The 23,066-nt window shown below is 41.9% G+C and overlaps 1 protein-coding gene across 1 annotated transcript in view; it reads right to left on the bottom strand.

The window, feature by feature from the left end:
• Positions 1–14,691: 14,691 nt before the first annotated feature.
• The window catches only part of ZCCHC24 (zinc finger CCHC-type containing 24), a 108,023-nt gene continuing 99,648 nt past the window's right edge, over positions 14,692–23,066 (bottom strand). The window contains exon 4 of the mRNA XM_038139990.1: positions 14,692–21,131. Within this exon, the coding sequence (XP_037995918.1) occupies positions 21,018–21,131 (114 nt within the window). The 3' untranslated portion in view covers positions 14,692–21,017. The remainder of the gene's footprint in view (positions 21,132–23,066) is intronic.

Genomic DNA, 23,066 nt, shown 5'->3' with positions numbered 1-23,066 from the left:
ATAAAGGCCTAGTAGTTGATGTTTAGTGGGAAACTCTCCCAGTGTATTTCAGCCTCCTCTGATAAGAAAACTGCTGACTTGGTATTTTGGGGAGCTGTTCCTTGTGCTTTGTGTTCCTGCTGTAGCTGCCAGGGGTTAGCCAAGCTCCAGACTGCAACGTGGCCAAACCAGGAGCTGCCTGTGCTGCTGGGCTGCCTTCTAAGGGTAACACCATACTGCTGGCTGCTGGGTTCTGCCCATGAGCTGCTGGGTCAGGCAAGCTTGGGCCATCGTCCCTTGGATCCTGCTCTTGGTGGCATCTCCACCAAGACCTGGGAAGGGGCCTGTGACAGCCTTAACTGCACCTGGGCACAGCTCACACCCTCACCATTAGGTCATCCAGGACTGCATGTAATGATGGCTGGCTTTTATGTTTACAGCCCCTGTAGAGGGTTTGTTCAGAGGAGGTAATGCAGCTCCACTCTGTTATATATTGTCATCTTGTCCCATGGGAAGACGCTGGGATGAGGGCTAGGCTTTCAGGACACAGCCCCTGGGTGAGCAGGGACTGGCCAGCTCTTCCTGCAGATACCCTGCTGCTGGCTTTGTCTCCAGGCTGATGCAGGGGTGTTTTGAGGAGAGACAGGAGTCTTTAGTGATAAATTAATGGGGAGAGAGAGGATTCTCCAGTAATAAATGAATAGGATAGAAATCTCTACTGGTAAAGTTGCATCAACTAAAAGCAGCCAATGACAGATATGTCTGAATTCCTGCATGAGTTTTGTAAAGCAAAGTGAAGGGTTTGAAGTGATTGAAATGGCACCTATAAGCCTTGATTTGAAATACCAGTGTTTTCTCTTGACCTCATTTGGTGAGATCCTTTTGTACCAAAGACCAAAGAGCATTCCTGGACCCAAAGTTTTCCTGAAGGGTTTGTAATTTGGCAAAGGTGCCTCTAAATGACCTGGCAGAAGCACTGGCTTTTGAGCAAAATGTGCTGTGTTATTGGGGTTCCCTGCCAGGTTGTGCTAGGTATTTCTATTTTTCTTTTTCTTTCTCCACAGTCTGCTCCATCAGAGGAGCAGCCAAGGATAGTTCAGCAGGGAAGTAAAGTAATCCTTGTCAGATAAAAAAGAGCTGTGAAAGCGCTCTGAATCTAGTGGGTGAGGGCCCAGTGAAAGAGATGAAGATTCAACTCAGAGTTTGTTTCAGTAACTAAAAAGAAATATTAAGAAATCTAGTATTTAAAATGGAATTAATTTTCACTTTGGATTGTGGTCAGATTGGAATCAAGTCTAATTCCTTCAAGCTATGCTTTCCCTCAAACACCATTAGTCTTTAGAAGCTTTCCCAGGGGAAGCCAGTTCATTTGTCTCAGAGCACATCGCGTTGCTGGACTTTGTCTCAGTGGAGAGGGAAGGCTGGGCTGTAACTGCAGTCTCTCCTAATGAGCTCATTCTTGTCACACATCCAGGACTAGATGGGCTTGTCTGCCCCTCACACCCACCCAAAATATAGCTGTGTCCCAGGGAAATGACCTCCACCCTGGGCCCCTCAAGGCCTGGGCGATGCTGAGGTATGCACGGGCTGATGCATCCCTGCCCCGGGACTGCCGGACCTACAGGGCTTGTGGAGTCAGAGGCATTTTACAAGGATTACGACATCTTAACCAATTCCCAATCAGTTCTTTTCATCAATACCAACATAAAACCACTGCTGGTAAAACATATGGACAGAATGATGATAAACAGGTAATGATGATGGCAGGAAAATCCGGGACAATAATGAGAGTGACCTGATGTTTTTACACAGCCAGCTGCAAAGCTGTACTTCTGCAAGCAAGGAGGCAGCATGTTTAGAGTGAGCATAGCATCCTAAAATCTGCTCATCCAAAGGAGTTAAGGGCTGTTGTGGAGTCAAAACCCAGCACAAGCTTCCATTATGGTGCTGTGGCAAAAGGTCCACTGGAATTCCTGGGAATAGGAAACAGAAAGAGGGAAAGTTTAAACAGGAGAGACAAACAAAGGTATGCCCTTTGTGGTTCAGGGACTGCTTTCAAGAGTTGTTGAAAAATTAGGCAATTGACAGAAAAGAGCAACAGAAATTATTTGGAGTAAAAGAAAATGACTTAAAGAGACTCTGTGGCTTAAAGGAAAATAAAATGGGAGGGAGGGAAAGAAATATCTGAGTGACATCATATAGGTGGAATGTGGGAAAAATTACCAGGTACTTAATTTACTGTATGAAAGCACACACCTGGAATCTGAGGTGTGCAAATTAATATAGGAAATGAGGGTAGGTTCCTCTCTTTGAAGATGTGCTGGAAGAGTTATTATGCTAAATAATATTAGAGTCACTGGCTGAAATATAATGACTTCCATCATATAAGCTGTCACAATAGATGCTTTAACACTCCATTGTGGCCCCTGAATGCATTTAAACCCCCCTTTCCTGAATCTTGGCTTCCCAGCACTCCTTATCATTTCTTTCTACTCTTGTTCTCAGTCTGTTCTTGGAGGAGTTTCTCCCTCTCTGTCTCTCTCTTTCTCTCCACTTGTGTTTTTATTATACCACTGCAGACAAAAACTGGCAGTTTGAAAGGTCCTGAAGGGAGTTAGTCTCCCAGTTTCATCTGAATTCAAAGGGAAATGGGTGCCAAACACAGACCTTGTGAAAGCCTTTACCAAGAGCCCTGAAATTTGGTATAGCTTTGAAAACCTCACAAAAAGCAAGCTTGCTGATAGTGGGCTGTCTTGAGTTTTATTCCTTCATCTTAAGCATTTTTTTTCTGGTGGGGGTTCTATAAATATACACACTGATGACTAGAAATAAGAAAGTGCATGTCTGGCTGTCACACACCAATTTTCTGCAAGGAAAATCACTACAGTTTTTTAACTGGCTCTTTATCTCCAAGCAGCAAGTATCCAGACAGTTGTCTCCAACTGTTGTTATTAAATTCAGCAGGAAATCCATCCTGTCCAAAAGAATTATTAGTTTCCATTGCTCCTGGAAATGTCCAGAGATGTTAATTTGTGTGTGTTTGTGTTGCCCAAGTAGCCGACCAGTGAGCAGGGCCCTGGTTTGAGCTCAGGGAGTTGGGTGGCAGCTGTAAAACTGAAGTCAACATCTGAGCCAGGGGATTATTTATGAAGGCAAAACACCCCAAAACACCCCAATTCCTCCAGCTAAAAATATGTTTCACATCCGAGGGTGGTATTTGAAATTAGTAGTTTAACATGTCAAAGAGGTGTCCAGATGCCATTAGCAGCACTTTTTGCCATGAAGAAGTTGGTATTTGTCAGCTGTTTCTGCCCAGAGTTGTGTGTTATTCCACAGTTTCCCTTTTTACATACAAGAGGAAATAACTGTGGTGGCAATCTGGTCTTTGTCAAAGCTGTAGGTACTCAACCACAGAGCACTCCATATTCATGCCATGAGGCCCATTGGGAAATCATCTACCAAAGGAAGAGCCAAGCAAAAGCAGAATGGGAGAGGATTTTTCCTTGGCCGGGTGCCTAGAGCAGAGTCCTTCTCTTGCCAGTGTCACCTCAGTGCCAGCAAAGAGGGACCTGGGACCTGACCCCTCGCTGTGTGGGGTCCTGGGCTGCAGAGACCCAGCAGTCCCCTGCAAGGGTGCTGGGGAAGCGCTGCTGTGCTTCCAGCCACCCTTGTTGCTGCTTCACGGTGAAGGTGACCAGAGACAAGGCAGCCATCAGAGGTAAATCCTGCTGCTCTGCCAGTCTGCAGCATACAGGTTTCCCTCTCCTCCTTTCTACAGCACAGGGGACCTTGAAGATACACCCTGAGTTCCCTACTGGACCCCTTTCCTTGGCCAGCAGACAGCTGATGGGATGGAGGAACAGGCATGTTCAGCCTTGGCGGGACCTCATGGTGCAGTGTTACCCCTCAGGTTCTGTCAGCCTTACCAAAATGATGGATGTTATCCTGGCATAAGCCAGGCAGCCTGTCAGTGTATTTGCAGTACTCAACCACCAGCCCCTGTTTGTTTTTCAGAAAAAAAAAACCTCTAAGCTCTAATGTGTTGAGAAAAGTCCAGATTTATCTTTAAAACTTTGGTTCAGCTTGAAAATCATTGTTTTTCTGGCAAACTAAATACATGAATGTTTTCAAGGGGCTCCTGCATGAGGTCTTCATTTAGCTCTCAGTAACACCACAGCCATGTATAGCCATCTGGCAAAAGTCTTCTGGAGAAATATGACAGACAGCCCAGAGAAAGCCTTCAGAAATAACCATGCAGCACTGACATAGTTCAGATGTTTGATTTTACCAAAGATCCTTCTGGACATATATAAAATAGGCCTCAGTGAACACACCCCCCCCTCAGAGGCTCACTGCCAGCACGGCAGCGAATAACAGCTGCAGTTGTGGTGCAGGATGTCCCATGATACCAAGGGGGGGTGGAAAGGCTGGAAATGCAGCTGGCAGGGAGCGCTGCAACCCCCCAGCACCAGCACAAGCTGCTGACACAGTCCTGGGGCCTTGTGAGAATCATGCTGGGTGCATGACAGTGAGTTTTGTCTCAGCCAACAGGTGAATCCCTGGGCTGGCTTTGGTGGCAGCAGGTAGAGTTTCTCAGGAGTTGTCAACATTTGCTGTGTCCTTTCCATCTTGTCCTGAGTGCCTGACAGCATCCCCAAGGAGCAGTCACCTGGCTGGGCTCACTTGAAGTCGGTGAAATCTGTGCAACTCCTTTGCCAGCATAGGACAGGTTTGCAGGACAAAAATAGGGGCTGTATCAGCCCTTCTATCAGTTGATAGCCAACAAGCTGATGTGCTGAGGTTTCAGCTGCATTGAAACTGACCATCTCATTAAGTTTTAAGGAACAATTTCAAATACATATGTAATTTTAAAAGGATTAGGGGTTGTTATGCTGCAGTTGGCCCCCTGTTTACTTTCTAATAACTACATAAATGTATGACAAACCCCAAAACTGGATTTTGTCTCTTGTGCTTTACTTTCTCTCTGCCTCCAAGCAGGCATCTTGGCTACCAGGAATTTTGCACACAGCCAGTCATTGTGGCCTGCACTTAGGTCACCCATGGCTAGTTGGGAATCCCCAAGTTTCTAGTCAGCTTTTTACCTTCTCTGTGTAGTTTTCATTCATAAAGTTTTCAATGGCTTTATAGGTTCCATTTATAGAATATTACTTGCAAACTCATGAACTTTGGTACATTTGGAAATTCTCATGGAGAAATAAGAAAAAGGAGTGTGTTGTCCAGCTGTCTCTGGGGCAGCATGCCCTTCCCACCTTCTCTAGCTCTGGGAACTTCACGCCACATGCATTCTTCATCAGGGGATTTTTGTTAGTTTGGCAATTAGTAACAAAAGTAAAACACAGCCATTCAAAGAAACATTACTAGAACCACTAATACAGACTAAAAGCACTTTTCCAGTGATGAGTTCAAGATGGATAAAAACCTTTATATGTCACAGGGTTCCAAACAAGGAAGAATTTGAGGAGTCAACCCTTAACATTTCCTATCTATCAAGTGTTGTGTTTTATTATCTAGTTGCTTACTGCTGTCAACTCTTGATTATCTGGTGTAGCAAAGGATTGGGATGACCAAGACAAAGTAAAAACAAAGACCATACAAAGCATATGGCAATTAAATGTCTGGAAAAAAAGCCAAGAGCAGTGTGGAAGTCTGAGTAGCGCTGACCTGGGCAAGGGTTGATGTGGAGAACCATGTGATGGAAAAAGGGTGCAGCTGATCCAAGCCCTTTTGTAACTCACTTTGGGTTCCCTGTGTTCCCAGAATGATTAATGCCCAGCTTTGTTAACCTGCCTGTGAGTGGTTGAGGACTGTTTTATTTATTTTTCCTTCGTGGCCACATCACTCCAATAAAGTGCTTTACCCTCAGTGTGTTCCTGGTGAATGTTTAAAGCAAGGTCAGCACAGGGGAATGGCGAGCAGTTCACGCTGTCAGCCACCCCCGCAGGTCCTTGCCAACCCTGCTAGGAGGCGTTGGCCATCCTGGCCTGTGGTGATGCCCTCCCAGCCCTGGTCCTGGGTAGGCAGTGCAGGCTGGCTTTCCACAGCAAACCTGCTGCAAATGGAGTTCAATACAGGTGTATGCAGGGAGGCGATTCAGGAATAGTTCCCAGATGTTGTAAAATGTCTCCAGCTCCGAGCCAAGATGCTGGGGGTTTTCAAAACAGCTTACCACTGGCTGGAAAATGTTTATAGGGGGAACCAAAAGGCCAGAACATTCATTCAGGTTTGATTGCTCAGTATAAGACTGAATCCCTTCCTTGGGCTTGGGCTATTTGGGCAGATAGGCTGCAAGGAAGATGTGCAAAGCTTTATCAGGCAGCTCATTCAGGAGAGCTTATGACTTTCACAGAACTACTTTCTGACCGGCTTTTTTCCAAAGTAACCATCCTTGCTCTCTCCCTCTGGCACTGTGACCCTGGAACAAGCGTATCACAATTTTGGCATGTGCGGGACATGCTACCACAGTACAGCAATATTATATGGCAAGCACAACATATGTTTTGGAAGAGAGTTCAGTTTATTTTAGCTGCTCCAAATTTACTTGACCTGTTTAATCCAGCTTTCACACTACATCATTTCAATGACTGGGACTGCTTTTAGGTCGTGCCCCACAGAACATATGCAGCCAGCTGGCCTTTCATCTGTATGCATAATTGTCCAAAATTATTTCCATGTGATTAATATAAACCCCCAACATCCATGATAGGCCAGGCCACTCCATCATCCAAGTTATGTTTGGCAGGTGCAGGGTCTATCCCACTGAGAAAGGAATAGTGTGAACACAGCATGCTGGGGAGTCCAGACTGCTTCCTAGCTGGGCATTATCTGCTTGCTCCCTCTCTAGGCTGGGTGTGAGTTAATACTGACTCAGGCACCTACAGGACACCAGTGAGGGGCAAAGCTCAGGGCACAGACAGCCCCATCCTGCTCTGGATGCTGAGCTGTGGCGTTGCTTGGCTCTTTGTTGCCCTGCAAATGGAAACAGCAGCTCGGGTAGTTCTGGTGTGGGAGCTGCTGCCATCACCAGTGATTCTCAGACGTGCCTCTTCTTTTGGGACCTCCCCTCTGAACCCACAGCAGAGCGCTGCAGCTGCAAGAGCTGCGGTGGTCCTGAGGCTGAGGTGAAGGTGCAGGGCCAGGTGAGTCCCAGCACTGCTGCAGGTGGTCTCTGGCACATGCTGCGCTGGGGAATGGGACAGCAGAGAGTGCCCTGCTCGTGGATCACACCAGAAGCACCACAGGTGTTGTCAAGGGATGAACAGCCACAGTGGCTACACCCTCACCCTGCTCCCCAATGCTCCTGTGCTGCAGCTGTAGATGTGTCCTCTGTCTTGCAGGGACTTTAGTGTAGTACCCTGAATGGGGCCTATGCCCCATACAAAATGAGGCGATTGCTGTAGCATCATTTCTTTACAAGAGAGCTGCTCTTTCCCCTCTTCTACCCTCTGTTTTTTCCTGTCAACAGCAACAACCCTCACCCCTGCCTGGCAGCCACTCCCTCACCAGCCAACTGAATCATCCTGGAGACAGGAGGCTTTTTTGGGCGCTAAAACTTTACAAGGCAAAGACTTACAGAATACACCCATATGCCCTGCCTGGAAACTGGCTCCCACCTCTGCGGAAAAAGCCAGACAGTCTCAATTAGGCATTCGTGGAAAGTGGGGACAAGCTGGGGCTGGAGCCAGAAGCTGTAAAATTTTCCACGTTTGCCAGCACCGATCCTGCAGACCCGTCTGCTCATTCCATCTCGGCCTCCTTCTCGCTAGGCAACAAAATGTGCTGAAAGGAGAAATCAGGAAGATCGTTTTCATACCCAGCATTCTCTGGTTGGGATGATTTTTGCTGTGCTGCAAAACCATTGCACTGTGTAACTTGTCTTCCCTAAAGCTGAGGGGAGCCAAGTGCTCCCCCAGCAGTGTGTTCTCCACCCCAAGGAGCTGTGCAATGGCTCCACCAAAACAAGAAAAGAGGCTCCAACCAGGCCATTCATGGGCCAGAAAAATCAGATTCATCCCTGATGGGAAATCCTCCTGGAGCTCTTTCAGTGAGGTTTGACAGAAGGAGCTTTGGGAAGAAGAAAAGGCCAGGACTATTTGGCTGTAACCCAGCTGCAATTGGCCACACCTGGGACTAGTAGAGCAAGCACGACCTCCGCTCACAGCCCTTAGAAAGCAGTGCTGTCTGCTTCATCTTTTTTTGAGAGACTTTTTTGGTTCTCTGCTAAGCCAGTGACTGGGACTGTGTGAGAAAGACCAGAAATCGCAATTGTGGCTGGATTACAGAGATCTTGATTTGCTTCCTGTGAGGTTGGGGAGGTGGCTGTGGTCACTTACCTGTCTCCTTCTGCAGAACAAAGGAGTTTCTTAAGAGTATGACTGGCAGTGGAGAGCACCAGCGTGTTTGCCTGTGCTGCAGGTGGTGTGGGGCAAGGGCTGGAATGTGTGCCTCAACACAATTAAGGATGTTTGGAGGGGACAGCATGTTAGTGTAATTCCAAATATGTTTTTGAAAAACCAGGGATGGGGATGATGCAAAGCATGTAATACAACTTCAGGCTATAAAAACAAGCAACGACTTTAAGATACAGGCAGTGGGGAGGAGTTGAGAGAAGCAAGAGAAAGTGGGGAGGTATGAGGCATAGGGGACTTGAAATTTACCAGTTATTTACCAGTTCCAGTTATTTTTGGCACAATCACTCACAACCTATATCTATAGGTGAAGGACCCTCTGATGAAGTTCACCAGTTTTATAATCTAAACATACACATCTCACACCAATCACTGAACAGACTTTACCCAGCTGAGTTTTTTAGGAAATTTGGGGGTTTTTTTGTTTGTTTGCTTGCTTGTTCTGGGTAACAGAACACAGCATTGGAGGGAATTAGTAGCAGATTTCTGTTTCTTTTCCTTTTCCTTTTTCTTTCTTTCTTAGGTGTCCCCAGAGGAGATTGGTTACATGCTGGAGACTAGACAGTATCTGTGCTAAGGAAAAAAAAAGTGCCTTTTTTAACTCTTAAGAAAACCAGAATATGTGCAGGGTGAAAGTGAGGCTTATATGCCCATTACTACCTGCTTTATTGTCTATCTTTACAAAAAGAACCCAGCTGACAAATTTCTCCTACTTATCATATTTAGAAAGCTGTTTGAAATCAGCCAGATTTACTGGTAAGATGTTGAAGGGAAGATCATGTTTATGAAGTGCATTAAATTCTTATTAAAACAAAATCTGAGATTTACTTCACACCTCAGTCCTTGAGAGAGCAAATCACACACACCTCAGGCTGAATTTCCCCTTTGCTGGGACTGTAAAGCCTTATTTGAGACCCTATTGCTTCTCCTGTTGTGCTAAATTCTTGTGAAGAGATGCACGGGGTTCAGTGCAGGAAGGAAATCAGGGGAGAAAAAGGTCACTTTCTTCTCTTGGCTACATTTATTTTACAAAAGCCTCCTGATGTATTTTCTTTGGTCTGAGTATTTCTGTCTGCTTCAGACTGACATTTCCTCCATACATAGAGAGATGGGCAGAGATATTTATGGTAGAAAAGATAAAGCTTTTCTCAATCCAGACATGCACATCTCATGCCTTTCCTGCAGCTCCTGGGTGTGAAGCTGCACCCTTGGAGTAAAAGGTGTGACTTAAAATCAGTAGATGGGGAAACATGGGTGCAGGTTAACCTACCTCCTTGCTAATTCAGGGTGTCCTTGGCTGTGGCTCGGTGCTAGCCAGAAGGGCTGAGCACAGCATGGCTGGAACCGCTGTGGGAGACCAGCACAGCCTGGCTGCCTCCCATGGTGACATGGTGCATGGCTCAGCCAGAGCCTCTAACCTCATTGTTATGAGCTCCATTTACTGGACCTTTTGGATGCTAAGAGGTGATTAAACACCTCTTAGAATTTTTCCTTGGCGCAGTAAATTCTTTTGTGACCCCAGAAAACCATATGGTAAGGCTAATCGAGGGCTAAACCCTGTCCTTGCCACTTGGAGAGCAACAGTGGTGCTGTGGCCCAGCAAACAGGAGTGCAGAGTATAGATGCATTTAAAATAGCTTTAAACACAGCTAATTAGGAATAGCTTTTTTTAAAATGCTGTACGCAAGGGATTTAAAAAAAAAATTAAACCCAAACAAAAAAAAATTGCTGCAGTAGTGCAATATTCTGTTGGAGACTACAAATTATGGTAGTTTTCAATTAGTTTCCTGCCAATTAGCCCAACTAAGCGGGAGCAGAGGTGAGCTGCAAGGTCTTCTTTCAGAGCATGAATGCTGAAGATCTGAAGGGTATTTCCCTGGGCATGCCTGTTTGAGTCCTTCCCAGCAGCTATCAGGTGCCTGTTGGGTGCCACGTAATTCCTTACATATGGGGTTGAAGTATGTTTACATTCACATATTGCAGCTCCCAATATCACACAAAAAAATAATCCTTGGGCCAGACAACAATCAGACTAGCACTTACACAGATATTCTCTTTCCTACAGCAGTTTAGTGAGGGAAAAGATATGAACCACAGGCAGTTAACCTTCTGTTGGCGTCACCTCTTGCTGCTGGTGGCTTCTGTGCTTCGGGACTTCCTGAGCAGGGTCACAGCTTTGTGGTTAATAACCCTTGCAGAGTTTAATATTTTTTTATGTGGTTTAGTAGTTGGTTTTGATCTCATTTATTCTTTTGACAGCTAGAATACACCATGACTATGCATTTCAGTCTGCTGTGTGAATTTTTTGTTTTAATTTAAATTAATTTAATTTACCTCAGATGTTGTATCCGAAATTCCTTTTTCCTAGGAGAGTTGTAGAAGCAATTAATATTTCTTCCCTTATTTGTGTCATTTATTATATTGTGGGATACTAACACATCTGCCCTTAATGATCTCTTCTCCAGAAGATGGTGGCCCAGTGCACAGTAGCCTTTCGCAAGGAAATAATTTCTTTCATTTCATCATTCCTGAATTTTTTTATTTCAGTTTTGTCCTTCTAAAGTGATAAGAATTATATAATGATGTTTTCTCTTTGTTTTCTTGTTCCTACTTCCAAATCCTCTGTTTGTCTCTTTTTTAAAACTATTATGACTTTGAGTTGAACAATCTTTGGAGAGCACAATGGACTTATTCCTGACTATTACCAGCTAATTTAAAATCTGTTATTCAATATGCACCATTTGGGGTGTCTTTCACTGAGTATCAGGGACTCAGCTGCTACTTGTGTCTGGTTTTGCTTTTGCTACTCTGAATCAATATATTACTGTTTACCTCCCAACTTAACAAACCTAGTTTCATTCCTTCAAATCCTGGAACATGTTGGTGAGAGTAGTTGTCTTTATTTAACTCAGGCACTTTTGCTTCCATTTAATTAAAAAAATTCTAAAACTTGTAGCCAGGTATCCAAAGAAGTAACACACCTCAGTAGCTGGGCAAGGTATTAGTCGCTGTGTGTAATTGCTTTGTATTCACAAATTGTCCAAGACTTTCAGAGGGGTTAGGAGGGCAAGTTGGAAAGCAATTTTAATTTATTGATTTCAACATGTTCTAGTCAAGATTCTGTGTAGTGGAGTTTACTTGTGTATATCCCTTAGTGAAATTTCTGCAGCTGCAGAAGCGTTGACTGTGTGGATATTTCAATTCCTGTGAACATTAAAATGAGAGTTGTCTCTCCTGGATGTGAACTGAACTATCCTTCGCCTCCCAGCAGCCTGTGAAGATTCCTTTTGGTGGCACTCATGTCTGTGCTCTTTTTCCTGTAGCACTGTTGGAAAGGGCTCTTGGGTTTGTGCTGCAGCAGGCACAGCCAGGCAGGAAGCCCTTGCACCTGTGGAGGAGCCGGTGCCCACCCTCATTCCCCTCCATCCTTTTCCCACCCCCCACACAGCTGGCCAGCACAGATGGAGCCCTCAACAATCAGGGCTAGTAGCCAATACAAGTGAGGCAGAGGAAAAAGGAGGCCCTTTTCAGGGGCTGTGGGGTTCAGCTCTCTGAATTTTGACCAAAGAGTACTCAGCAGAGGTATTTTTTTTTTCCTGTGCTACTGGTATTTGTCTATTTATCACTGTTTCATTTGCAAGCAGGGAGTTTTGAGGTCTTGCTTCCTATTACTTCTGCAGTGTTTTCCTGTATTATTCCTTCAAGTTTTGCTGGGTGAAATCAAGGGGGGTATGTCTGGCTCCTTGGAAATCCTTTGAGTTGTACCTCCTTTTGTTGCAAAACTCTAAGGAAGCTTAATGAAGAGCTGGCTAGCATTAGATTTCCCATACCTGCTGCTTTGATGTGTTCAGAAATTGTCTAAGAGAAAGCTTTCTTATGGTGTTCTGGCATTCTCTTCTCTGGCCTCAGCTGGTGAACAGGAAACTAGAGTGGCGACTAGAAGAGTCTAGACCTAGACACTAGAAGTGTCTTTGGTCTACACCCTACTTCCCTTAAAACGTACCTAAAGCATTTGGCTATGATTTGCTTTCTTTGCAGGGATGGATTTTGGTTGGGTAAACTGGGCATGTAAGGTCCCTTTTTACCTCTTACAAAAAAAAAAAAAAAAAAAGGCATGGCATAGAAATAAAACTTTCAAAGAATGCCCAGGGTGACTGCTGCTCCTGGTCTCATCACTGGCCCTGGAGCCAAGTGCCTGTGCAATGTTGTACCCAGGGATGACCAGTTTTCTGTGTTTGGTTATCTGAAATGTGTTTGAGATACAGATCCTGAGGAAGAACAATTGCATTACTTTCAGTAAAACAAAGGTGCTTGATGAGTGGGAGTGCTGGTTGTCCCCACACAGGGGTTGACAAATTATGTGGTTCTCTAAGTACAGAAGGTCTACACTAGAGAAAAGCAAACCTAAATGTTGCATTCTATTTTTCAGGATCACAAACTACATATACTGATCAAGAGTAAGAATTTTATATGTTCCAGGTAAGAGATTTCTTTTGTTCTTAGTGGAAAGTCTGGGCTGTCAGCATTCAGCCCTTGGTGTTTTGGTTCCTTTTTCCTTGCCAACATCTTTTGTGTACATATTTTTGCAAAGGGGTATGGAGACAGGAGCAGCCTTTTAAACATTTGACTGTGTTATACAACAATGAATATTGCCCTTCCTAGCTGGGATTTTAGGTCTAGTCTGAAGGCCTGCTATACAGTGGGATGATCCGAGGAGAAGCTTTTTGTGTGATTTGACTAACATGAGGAGTAGGAGCCTTGGTGTGCTGTTTAAATGGGTTTTAATTTAAGAATAATGAAACAGCTTTTTATTTCAAAGTATCAGTGTTATATGAAATCCCTGTGAATGAAAGCACTATTATTTTCCTGTAGTGGGAATTATTTGGCCCTTCTATTGCAAGCAGGTTGGTGCGTTGTCTCTTGCCCTCATTCACACAGAGTAGGAAGGGGAAATGCTTCGGCAATGAAAATGATGGAAGAGTAGTTTGATTGTTTTTGTTGATGCCACATCATTTGTGTTCATCTACTTTTGTCTTAAATATTAAAAAGTTATTTCTTTGAGGAATCATAGAAAATGTGGTAATAGGGAGCTAAGACTTTGCAGTTCTACTCAGCATGTTTTCTTGTCTGAGTGCTAAATCTGAGGTGTTTGTGGGTTTTTCGGGAAGCCCCAGGTCTTCTGTAAAAAGAAAGATGTATTTCAGTTCTGAGCTTGGCTTTGTGGCTTGTCTTTGCTATGGGAAAGTGCTGTAGCCAAATTTTAAGTGAAGAGCAGTATGTTTTATTTTTCAAACAAAAATTTACCAACAAGTTCTGAATATGTGCTTTCCCTTTCCACGGGGCTCAGCTGGGGATGTCTCTCACCATTTGATGAAATAGTCACTGTTTTCAAGGCTTCAGAACTGTACAATTCCTTGTCAACCTCTTCTTCCACGTATTTGTCTAAAATTGCCTAACAATTGCACAAATGTAGATGTGTTTTTGCTCTCTCTCATGTGGCCTGAATGTGGACTCAAATCCGGAAATCAGACTTGCTATGTGATAGAAAGGGTGTCAATGTGGTGAAGATCTCCAAGTGGCAAATACGCAGTGTGTTTTGTAGGGATGATCAGGCATAAAAAAATGTGTGCTGGTGTGTCTAATAAATATTTTCTGCTTGTTTTAAATGAAGGCAATCTCTTGTGTTAGAGGCAGGATACCTAAAATCCAAAGTTATTGGATTATTTTACCTTAATTTATATTATTTTACTCTTATTTTAACATCCAATCACTACAGTATTGACAGTCTCAGGAGAAAAGTACTTGCCACTGAACTTTGGCTGGGAGTGTGAGAAGAGCATTGCTAGTACACAACAAGCATTTAGTAGGTCTAGTTCTTGCTAAGTTCTTGTGTTTGCAAAGATTGTTGAATGTTATTTTTCACTAAAGCAACTTTCTGGCACATAAACTTTCCTATCCAACCGAAGACTACAAGTATACTTTGATTATAGAAGGTTTTCCTTGAGAAGGAATAGCCAGTTAAAAACAGGAGCTGGAACCCTTAACCCAAGGTGTCCCACTAGCAGTGAAGAGCTGTCACCCTGATGTGACCAGGCTCCTTGCAGCAGAGGGACTCACTGCAGTGCAGAAAGTCTTCCTCCCATGGTCTGGGTCACGGCTGTGGTAGGGCAGGTTTGCTCCTCAGGCACCAGACTGTGCCTGGCCAGGCCATAACCAGGAACACACTGCAGCTGGGAGTAAACTGTCAAAGGAAGGAATGTTCAAGAAAACCACACCACACTCTTGCTGTTTTTTTGCAATACTTTAATACAGCAATAAAATGCTAGAATACTAGAGGAAAGCTGTATACTATCCAGCAAATAAGGCACATGTCGGAATGCCATTTTATGGACAATCCACAACAGAGGTTTTACAGTCTCGGTAGCAACACAGTCACCAGATGAGCAAGCTGTCATCTTGATTGCTGAAACAGAACTGGCACCTCTGAGGTCTTTGTCCATAGGTTTTGTTTGTTTTAGCTGTACAAGTTTATTAACAGTTACAGAAAAAGAAATTACACAATTTGCCAACTGAATCTGACAAGGTCAGTGGGTACAGTTAAACAAATGTAATAATCATTAGGTTAATTTTTTTAAAGCTGAAGAAATTCATAAAATAGTGTTAGTTTTAGCACTATTACACAATGCAGTGAGTGCTGTACTAAATAACCTTTTAAAGGAAACAAGAATCCAGTATAGGGCTGGGCAGACCTCCCATTTTAGCATGGTAAAATATCAAACTAAAAACTCAATCCTTCATAATATAATCAAACTACATGAAATGTAAAGTGTAAAATGCTTTGAATACGTGCACATGCATATTCTATATTGCTATGAGTTCTAATTAAAATAAACGTAAACCCCTACAATAATCTACTTCAATCCTTTTCTCTTACATCCTTTGATTGATATTATTGCTGTAGATGATACTGCATAGCTGAGCTCACAGTCTGCAAAGAGTTGTGAAAGTCAAGTTAAACAGTGTCCCAACCAACTTTCTTCCCCTCTAGTTATGGGGAAGGAAAGAGCCACCATTTGAAACCCACCACTTGTGCTTCGGAGTTTCTGAAAGCTGAGTCTCCACGGTGCTTTCAACACCTTTGTGTCTCTCACAAGGCCATAAAGTGACAGTATACTGTTATTTGCTCCTCACTTGCTACATGTCTAGTGATAGCTTTTCTAGCAGTCGTTCCCCAAATACACATAAATAAACTGTATAAGCATTTTCATATAAGTCTAAGCACTTGAATAATACACTGGTTACTTAATACTGATATTTTCATCCAAGGATAACAAAAACAATATGGCTTAAAGAATTGCAAGGTTTTTTGTCAGAATTATGTACCAACTTTCATATAATATTTTATGTAGACAATATTTCCTTCTTAATGTAGTTCTGTTGCATACTTTATACAGACAAAAGCATTGTAAAAAAAAAAGTAAATTATTTCCATAAATATTTTCTTGAGGATACATCCTTAGTTCTGCAAAATACTGCAAAATACTTAAGAAAACTCTTACCTCTGTTAGTATCCTAGTTGAGAGGAAGGCCCTTCTGAAAGCTTCCCAATTGTAAAAACTTTGCCCAAAAAACAAACAATACTTTTTTAAAGAGGCCCTCAAATATATACAAAAAAGTTACTGCAAAGAGTTTCCAGATAACAATTCAGTATTATAAGAAATATTTGTAACCATTCAAAAATTTTAACATCTAAAAAGGTTTCCAAAATACACACATAGTATTAAAAAAAAAATTGAAAGAAACTCTATGTCAAGTATAACTCAAGATAAATACACATCTGCAAGTAAAACTGTAAAATACTTCATACAGGGGTAAACATTTATATCAATCATCTATAGCTAGTAACTGCACACGATTGTCCCTTTGAAATTCATCCTAGAAACACAATCCATCATCCCTATATCTAAGATCTCAAACAGCCCTCTGAGCACTCGAGCGATATAGCAAACTCAATGGACAGCACTGGTTTTGCAGATAAGAAAGAGATACGGGTGGAAGCCCAGTTGGGAGTGGAGTGATATCTGAAAGAATGATTTTTCTATGGGGATAGTTCAATCACATTTTCAGATATGTTGGCAAAGGCAAGTGGAAAATATATGTCTATCTCCTTAACTTGAAAAACACGTGTTGATGATTTATTGCTTACTGTTCAGTGGACAATTCTTAGGATCCAGAATAGGACAAAAAAAAAATCTTCTATGTGACTGCAGGACAAAGACCACTAATCTATGGAGTCTGACATTTCCAAAAGCTCTAAAGTTTTAATGTTTTAAGTAGGTTTGGGGTTTTAAAAAAAATACTAGCATGTCACAGGTATACAATCCATGTATAATCTAAATTTCATGTTATATAAAAAAGGTAAAATGCAGATAATACTTCTAGGTATAAGGCTTCTCTCAGACATATGCAACTTCACATTTTTAGTTTAAAAACTAAGTCCCATATAATGGGGAACTTCAAAATACACCTATTTTCAGAAACAATATATACTCTTGTGTATTTATCTGAAATTAAATAGCAACTTTGAGACAAAAGTGCCTCAAACGTTGCTTGTGTGGCATCATTTTACATCTGTGATAGCAGCAGTAGGAACTGGCTAAAATGGGGCCATCCTTTAAACTACTAGGATACTTCTTCATCATCTTTAAATGAAGTATTTGTAATAACTTCATTGTAGCCTCATTAGGTTAAAGCAGCTAAAAACCTATGACACACATTTCAAATTCTTCAAATATTTTTCCAGAGGTGTGCCAATGCCAAATTCTACACGAAATGTTATGACCAACTCATGAAACAAATGGTGGGGTGTTTATTTGTTTGATTGGTTTTTGTTGTTGGTTTTAAAGAAATAAATGGAATTTTTAAAAAAAAATCTCAAAAAAGGTGAAAATGAAAAAAAAAGGTAGAATAGGACAGGATATATTGGTAGGGTGTCAACAGCAAGCACCTGATTTTGAAAATCCAGTTTGCCAAATAAATGCACAGAGCCAAACTGCTCTCAGGTACACCCCTAAAGAATAGTCAGTTTAGGGAGGCCTGTATTGATTTAAAACATTTTTTATTGATGCTTGCTTCACTCCTGCCAATACAGTCTACTAATGCCTTCAACTGATTGCTAGCTGATGCTCTCAATGCAGAGCTTGGTAGAGATGAGAAAGCAGTCACTAAAATTTAAAAGATAAATCAATTCCTCATTTTTCCAATCAAAAATCTGCACCTTTACCCTTTTTTTTCTGATTTGGAAAGAGCTGGTTACATCTACAGGTGAATTACCTTTGTGTGGGGAGGGAGGGAGTAGAAGCAATCTACATTTTGTAATCTATCATCCTTTCTTTCCCTTGAAATAAAAATTCAGAAATGTCCCTTCTGTGCCACTAACTAAAAGCCAATAGCCATAAGCTGTTATACACAACTACTGATGCGGGTGTGTTTTTCCAGCAGCTCCCACTGCACAGGCCCAGTGTGGAGCGGATGCTCGTGCCCAAAGCTGCAATGCCAGCGGCCAGGCCATGCAGGGAGGGACGAGGGGCTCCTCCCTCGGCCGAGCTCGGTGCTCCTGCCCTGCCCGGGCCCGGCTTTAGGGAGGCGGGCTCAGCCTGCGCAGGGACGCGCTCCCGCTGCCACCCGCACCGCCGCATCTGCGCCTCCGCCTTGGGCACTACAAACCGCGGCAGGGTCGCTCCTTGCTTTTCCACGTGTTGTGTTCTTCGTCTGCTTTCCCTCAGCGCCAGGGCAGGGGGAAACCTACTCTCCTCTTTGTTACAGATATGCTAAGTATCACTGAAATCCTTTTTATGTCTTCTGCCTAGGAACACATCAATAATGTAAATACTGAACACTCGCAAGTACGCTCTCGGGAATTACTATGCTACACCTATAGACATTGTGTTAAAATAGATCACATGTATTTTTAGTACAATATAAAAATCCATAAGCTAAAGGCATTGCCTTGCCGTGTTGAATCTGGATAAACAATTCTTAATAGGGCACTGTCATGAAAATACTAATGCTTATAATAGCATCTTTTAGTCAGCTTTTTGTCAGAACCTGCTGGTGTGTGATATAGTGATACAGCTATATCAAGAGTTGTGCTATTTTACTGGTTTTAGTGGTTATCATAACAGGGAGATTATTTCAGTACTGAACAAAATGTTTGATAGCAACAGCTTAGTTTCGGGGAGAAAATAAAATAACATTTTCCCTTATCTTCACCTAAGGGTTTTTTTCTACATGTTGTTTAGCTATATGTGAGCCATATAGGTGATTTTTTTTTTTTGTTCCTGTACTATTAAGTGCTCAAGAGGAAAAAATAGATCTGGTTTAAAATGCTGCTCTTTCAAAATTACTCATGCTTGAAACAAACTATTGAGATTAATCCTAGAGGTCAAGCTTAGAAAATCCACCCCTAGATTTGCTTGTGTATTTTCTTATTTGTATAGACAGATTAGTATCTTTGTTGAGAGAATTTGTATCTAAGTTAATTTGTGAGTCTGTGCAAAAGAACGTGTTTGCATTTGAAAATGCTAAAACTGCATATCTTCACTGAGGCAACTGAACTGTTTATTAGTGTTACTTTCAATAATATTATTTTCAGCTATTTTAGTTGGAGTTGCTAACTGGGAAAAAGTAGTTTCCAAGTGATTAATTTAGTTAATTCTATTTTAACATTACATAGCACTTTTCATCCAGTGGTGCCAAAACACTTAAGAGATATTAAGTAAACCTCACAACTCTCCTGTGAGGTAGGTGTGCTAAAGTACTATTACCCCCTTTTTGCAGTTGGGGAAACTGAGGTCCAGAAGGATCTTGTGACTTGCCCAAAATCAGGGAGCTATGGGAGAGCTGTGGTCAGAAGCCAGGAGTCAAGTTGCTCATCCATTGCTGTGAGCAGCAGGCTGGGTCACTCGGGCTGCCCATAAATAATGGAGTTTGCAAGATATGTACATGCCACTCCCACCGAACAAGCAGATGCAATTTTGCAATTTTGCCCTGCTTATAGCAAAGCAGGTGAATGCTCATGATAAGTTTCCTGCTTTCTTTAAAAGAGCTTGTCTTGACATACTGGTAACACCCTGTTGTCACTTGGCATAATTCCCCACTGTCTTTGCATTACGGATCTAGTCCTCAGAACACATTTAGTTCACATCAAGTTATTTAGGATTTAAAGTGTTTTCTCTAAGTATCATTCACACAAATCAATCTCCCTAAAGGAAACGTCAAAAAAATGCAAATTGCTGATGTAAACCCCCCCAACCTCAAACATTATTCCTGTAATTTTTTTTAGTGCATGCTACAAATTAATTGCTTGTTGTGTCCTTTTGCCAATGTACTCTCATGTAGACGTACAATCAGGATATTATCTCGAGGTACTTTCAGTTTATATTTGCCAATCCCTGACGAGATGTTCTTTGCAGCAGGCTGTCCCTGTGCAAAGTTCTACCTGAAATTGGACAATGAAATATAATCCCTAAATTTCTCCCCAGGTACGTAGATCTTTTTCAGGAAGACATAAAGAAAAAGGGTTAAATAGAGTGTTCTCCATGCCTTAAAACACCCCTATGGCTAACATGTTTCATATTATAACAAATTTCTATAGTAGAAAACAGGACATAAAAATGTTTCCAGAAAGTGGCTTTAAAACTACTATAAATAGTAAGTTTGGTTAATCTTTTAGTTCAGGGTATTGGGGTCAGTTTTAAGTATTCTTATCCCCTTATTCATAGTAAATTTAGTGTGCTTGTAGCCTAATGAACACATCATGCACATAGAAGGGGCCATGTCAGTGGGATTATATGACAAGAGAAGGATCCGGTAGTTGCATAAGCAAGCCAATTTTGTCTCCTCCAAAAACCTCTTGGAATCTTATGGCATTCCCTTCCTACCCAACCCACACCCCTCAAACAATTATTCACTTTTTTTTCCATGTCCTGCAAAAATTATTTTGCCTAAGCCCTGCCCAAGAGATGGTAACAAATAGAAAAAAGTCCAAGAAATCAGCAGCACAAAACTCTTAAGACTTTCTAAAACTGGGAAAGCAGTAATTCCCCTTTTATGCTGTGGCTTGTTTCATCTTCCTTTGTCATGTCATATAATAAGAATAGTGTTCATGTTGTGAATGAGTGCTTACAATTAGTGGCCCCACAGTTACTGAACCTCTGCAAAAGCCATACACGTAACAAATATTCCATGTGGATATTATTCCTTGCCTTTTGAAAAGTACTTCATTTCACCTGGCTGTGATATAGGGTCTGTGTAAACAATCAGCAGAACCTGTAACTGTAGTTCTGTAGTGAACACCATCAGTAACACCTTGTGTGTACATATATAAATTTACATATATATGTATACAAATCATAGTCCTGTAAATACCTATTGCATGCATGCACATGCTCAGGAGAAATGTTACATTCTATTAGTGGTAAGGCATATTATTAGATAGGCAATATTGGCAATTATTTTAGCTTTTATCTTGATCTGTTGTGCTGCTGTTGATCGCATGCTGCCAGAGAACCTCTAAGGATGATGGGGATGGGAAGAGGCCACGTTGAAGGTTTATTGCACACGGCGGCAGTAGTAGCCCAAAACTTTGCACTTCTCACACAGATGCTGAGGATGTTCTTTGCTCTGGTCTGACACATCCAGGCCATCCGGCTTTTCCAGGGGTCTCTGCAATGGTGGGAAGGAAATCAGATTAGATCCAAGGTTTTGTCCTTGTTACTCTTTATTAAGCATGTTAAGTCTACTTTTATGCCCTCACTGAGCTTTCTGCTGGTAATTAAAAAGACACCATGTTTCTTGGCTGAAGGCATGGAGTGATTTTTTTCAGCCCTTCATTGGTTCAGAGTGACCTCACAATTTAATGTCATTCTTCATAAAGGTGGTATTAACTTTGTTGCAGACAAATTACAAAAATACTGAATTGAGGACTTTATTTATAAAAAGCAGTAACAAAAGAGTTCATTTCCTTAGCTCCAGTAATTTAGATGTCCCAAAGGCATTAACATGTAAAGCATGGGAATCCCATTACCCAGCAATGCAGAGCAGGGATTCTCAATGTTAGGACTAGCTGCTACATGAAGGAAACTGTCACAACTAAGCACAGATACTAACATAGCTAAATGGTGCTTTCCCAATAGGTAGTCCCCTGGTTTTGAGGTTGAAAGTTTTGAAGCACAGCAGCTGCAAAGCTTTAATTTTTTTTTTAATCCAAACTTATACAAAACCAAAATGAAATCCAACATTGTGACACAATCCTTTGCACTGAATCTGAGTAATAAATTAAGTACTTTTAATAATATTCATGAAATCACGGTGTTGGAGGAAATTAGGCTGATTCATTGTTATTAGGTATTTGTGCTTTCACGTTGCATGGCATGTAAAAGGCCCCACAGTCATTCTGGAAATAAAATACCCATTTTAAATATTGTGACAAAGTTAAAGGTTTGGGAAGTCTAATAGGTAGGGAAGTGACAGAGATGTGAAGTAGAAGTTAACAAAGTGCACTGTTTGCTTGGAAAACACTTCCAAGTTCCCTAACCCATAACTGATCTGTTTTCATGAAATGTATCTGGAAGGCTGTTTCATTGCACAGTGCCATGAAGGCAGCAGTTCTTCCATGGGACTGTGGTAGACACAGCATGTGGTGTGAAATCTGAAAACTAGCCACAAGCTTCTCACTATTTTTACAGGGATATTAGATCCTTGCTTATATCTGCAGTAGGTGGGTAAATAAAAATTACACTGTGTTGGCCATTTATGTCTTAACACCTTTCTTAATCTTAGAGACTTTTCTTTATCTGTAAGGTCATAGGTCTTAAAGTACACCTGATCATCTAAGATTTCATTTATAAGTTCTTTGTCAAGCCATCTACCTGAAACTCTGTGGACAGGAACAGAGATATTTAAAGCTTTTTTTTTTGCTATCTAATACTGCAAGAACTGCTCATGTATCAGGGAGTAGAAGGGTTTCTCTCTCTGAATAGCTAAAATGACACAAAACATATTCTATCATCTTGAACAAGGGATGTCTGTGAATTCTTGCTTGCTTGTACTGGATTTTAAGTGCAACACTCTTAATAGGTTGCACAGCTAGGCAAAACAATATATAGGAGTGATTCAGGAGTGATTGTCAATAGTTTGTTCCTGATTCAGTGTTTTGAACCACGATATTGTCCTGCACCATGTAGGTCTTTGAGTCTAACTTCATTTACATTTCAACTGCAAAGTGGATTTCCTGTGTCAGATGAGGAAGGTAGATGGACTCTTCATCTCCAAATGCCCTGCAGCCATACTGAGCTTTAAATGTTTGATGTCGCTATGTTGAGATTTAAGATCAGAACCAGCAATTCTGTTTCTAGGCTTGCAGTCCAAGCTCTGGTCCAGACACTGCTTATTCCACAAGACAGGCAAGTTGAATAAGTATGTTTGGTCAGAAAACTGTGTTTCTACCTCATCTACCACTTATTCCACCAACATCTGCCCACAAATATTCTGCAAGAATTTGCATTACATAAATATACAAAGATGAAGCGCAGGTTTTGGAGTCGCAGGGGTTAATTTACACTCTTCAACAGCGAATGAGAATTTTGAAATGCTACACTT

The sequence above is a fragment of the Motacilla alba genome, chromosome 6 (genome assembly GCF_015832195.1).
Source record: "Motacilla alba alba isolate MOTALB_02 chromosome 6, Motacilla_alba_V1.0_pri, whole genome shotgun sequence".
NCBI classification, from domain to species: domain Eukaryota; kingdom Metazoa; phylum Chordata; class Aves; order Passeriformes; family Motacillidae; genus Motacilla; species Motacilla alba.
This window is presented reverse-complemented; position numbering and strand designations above follow the sequence as displayed.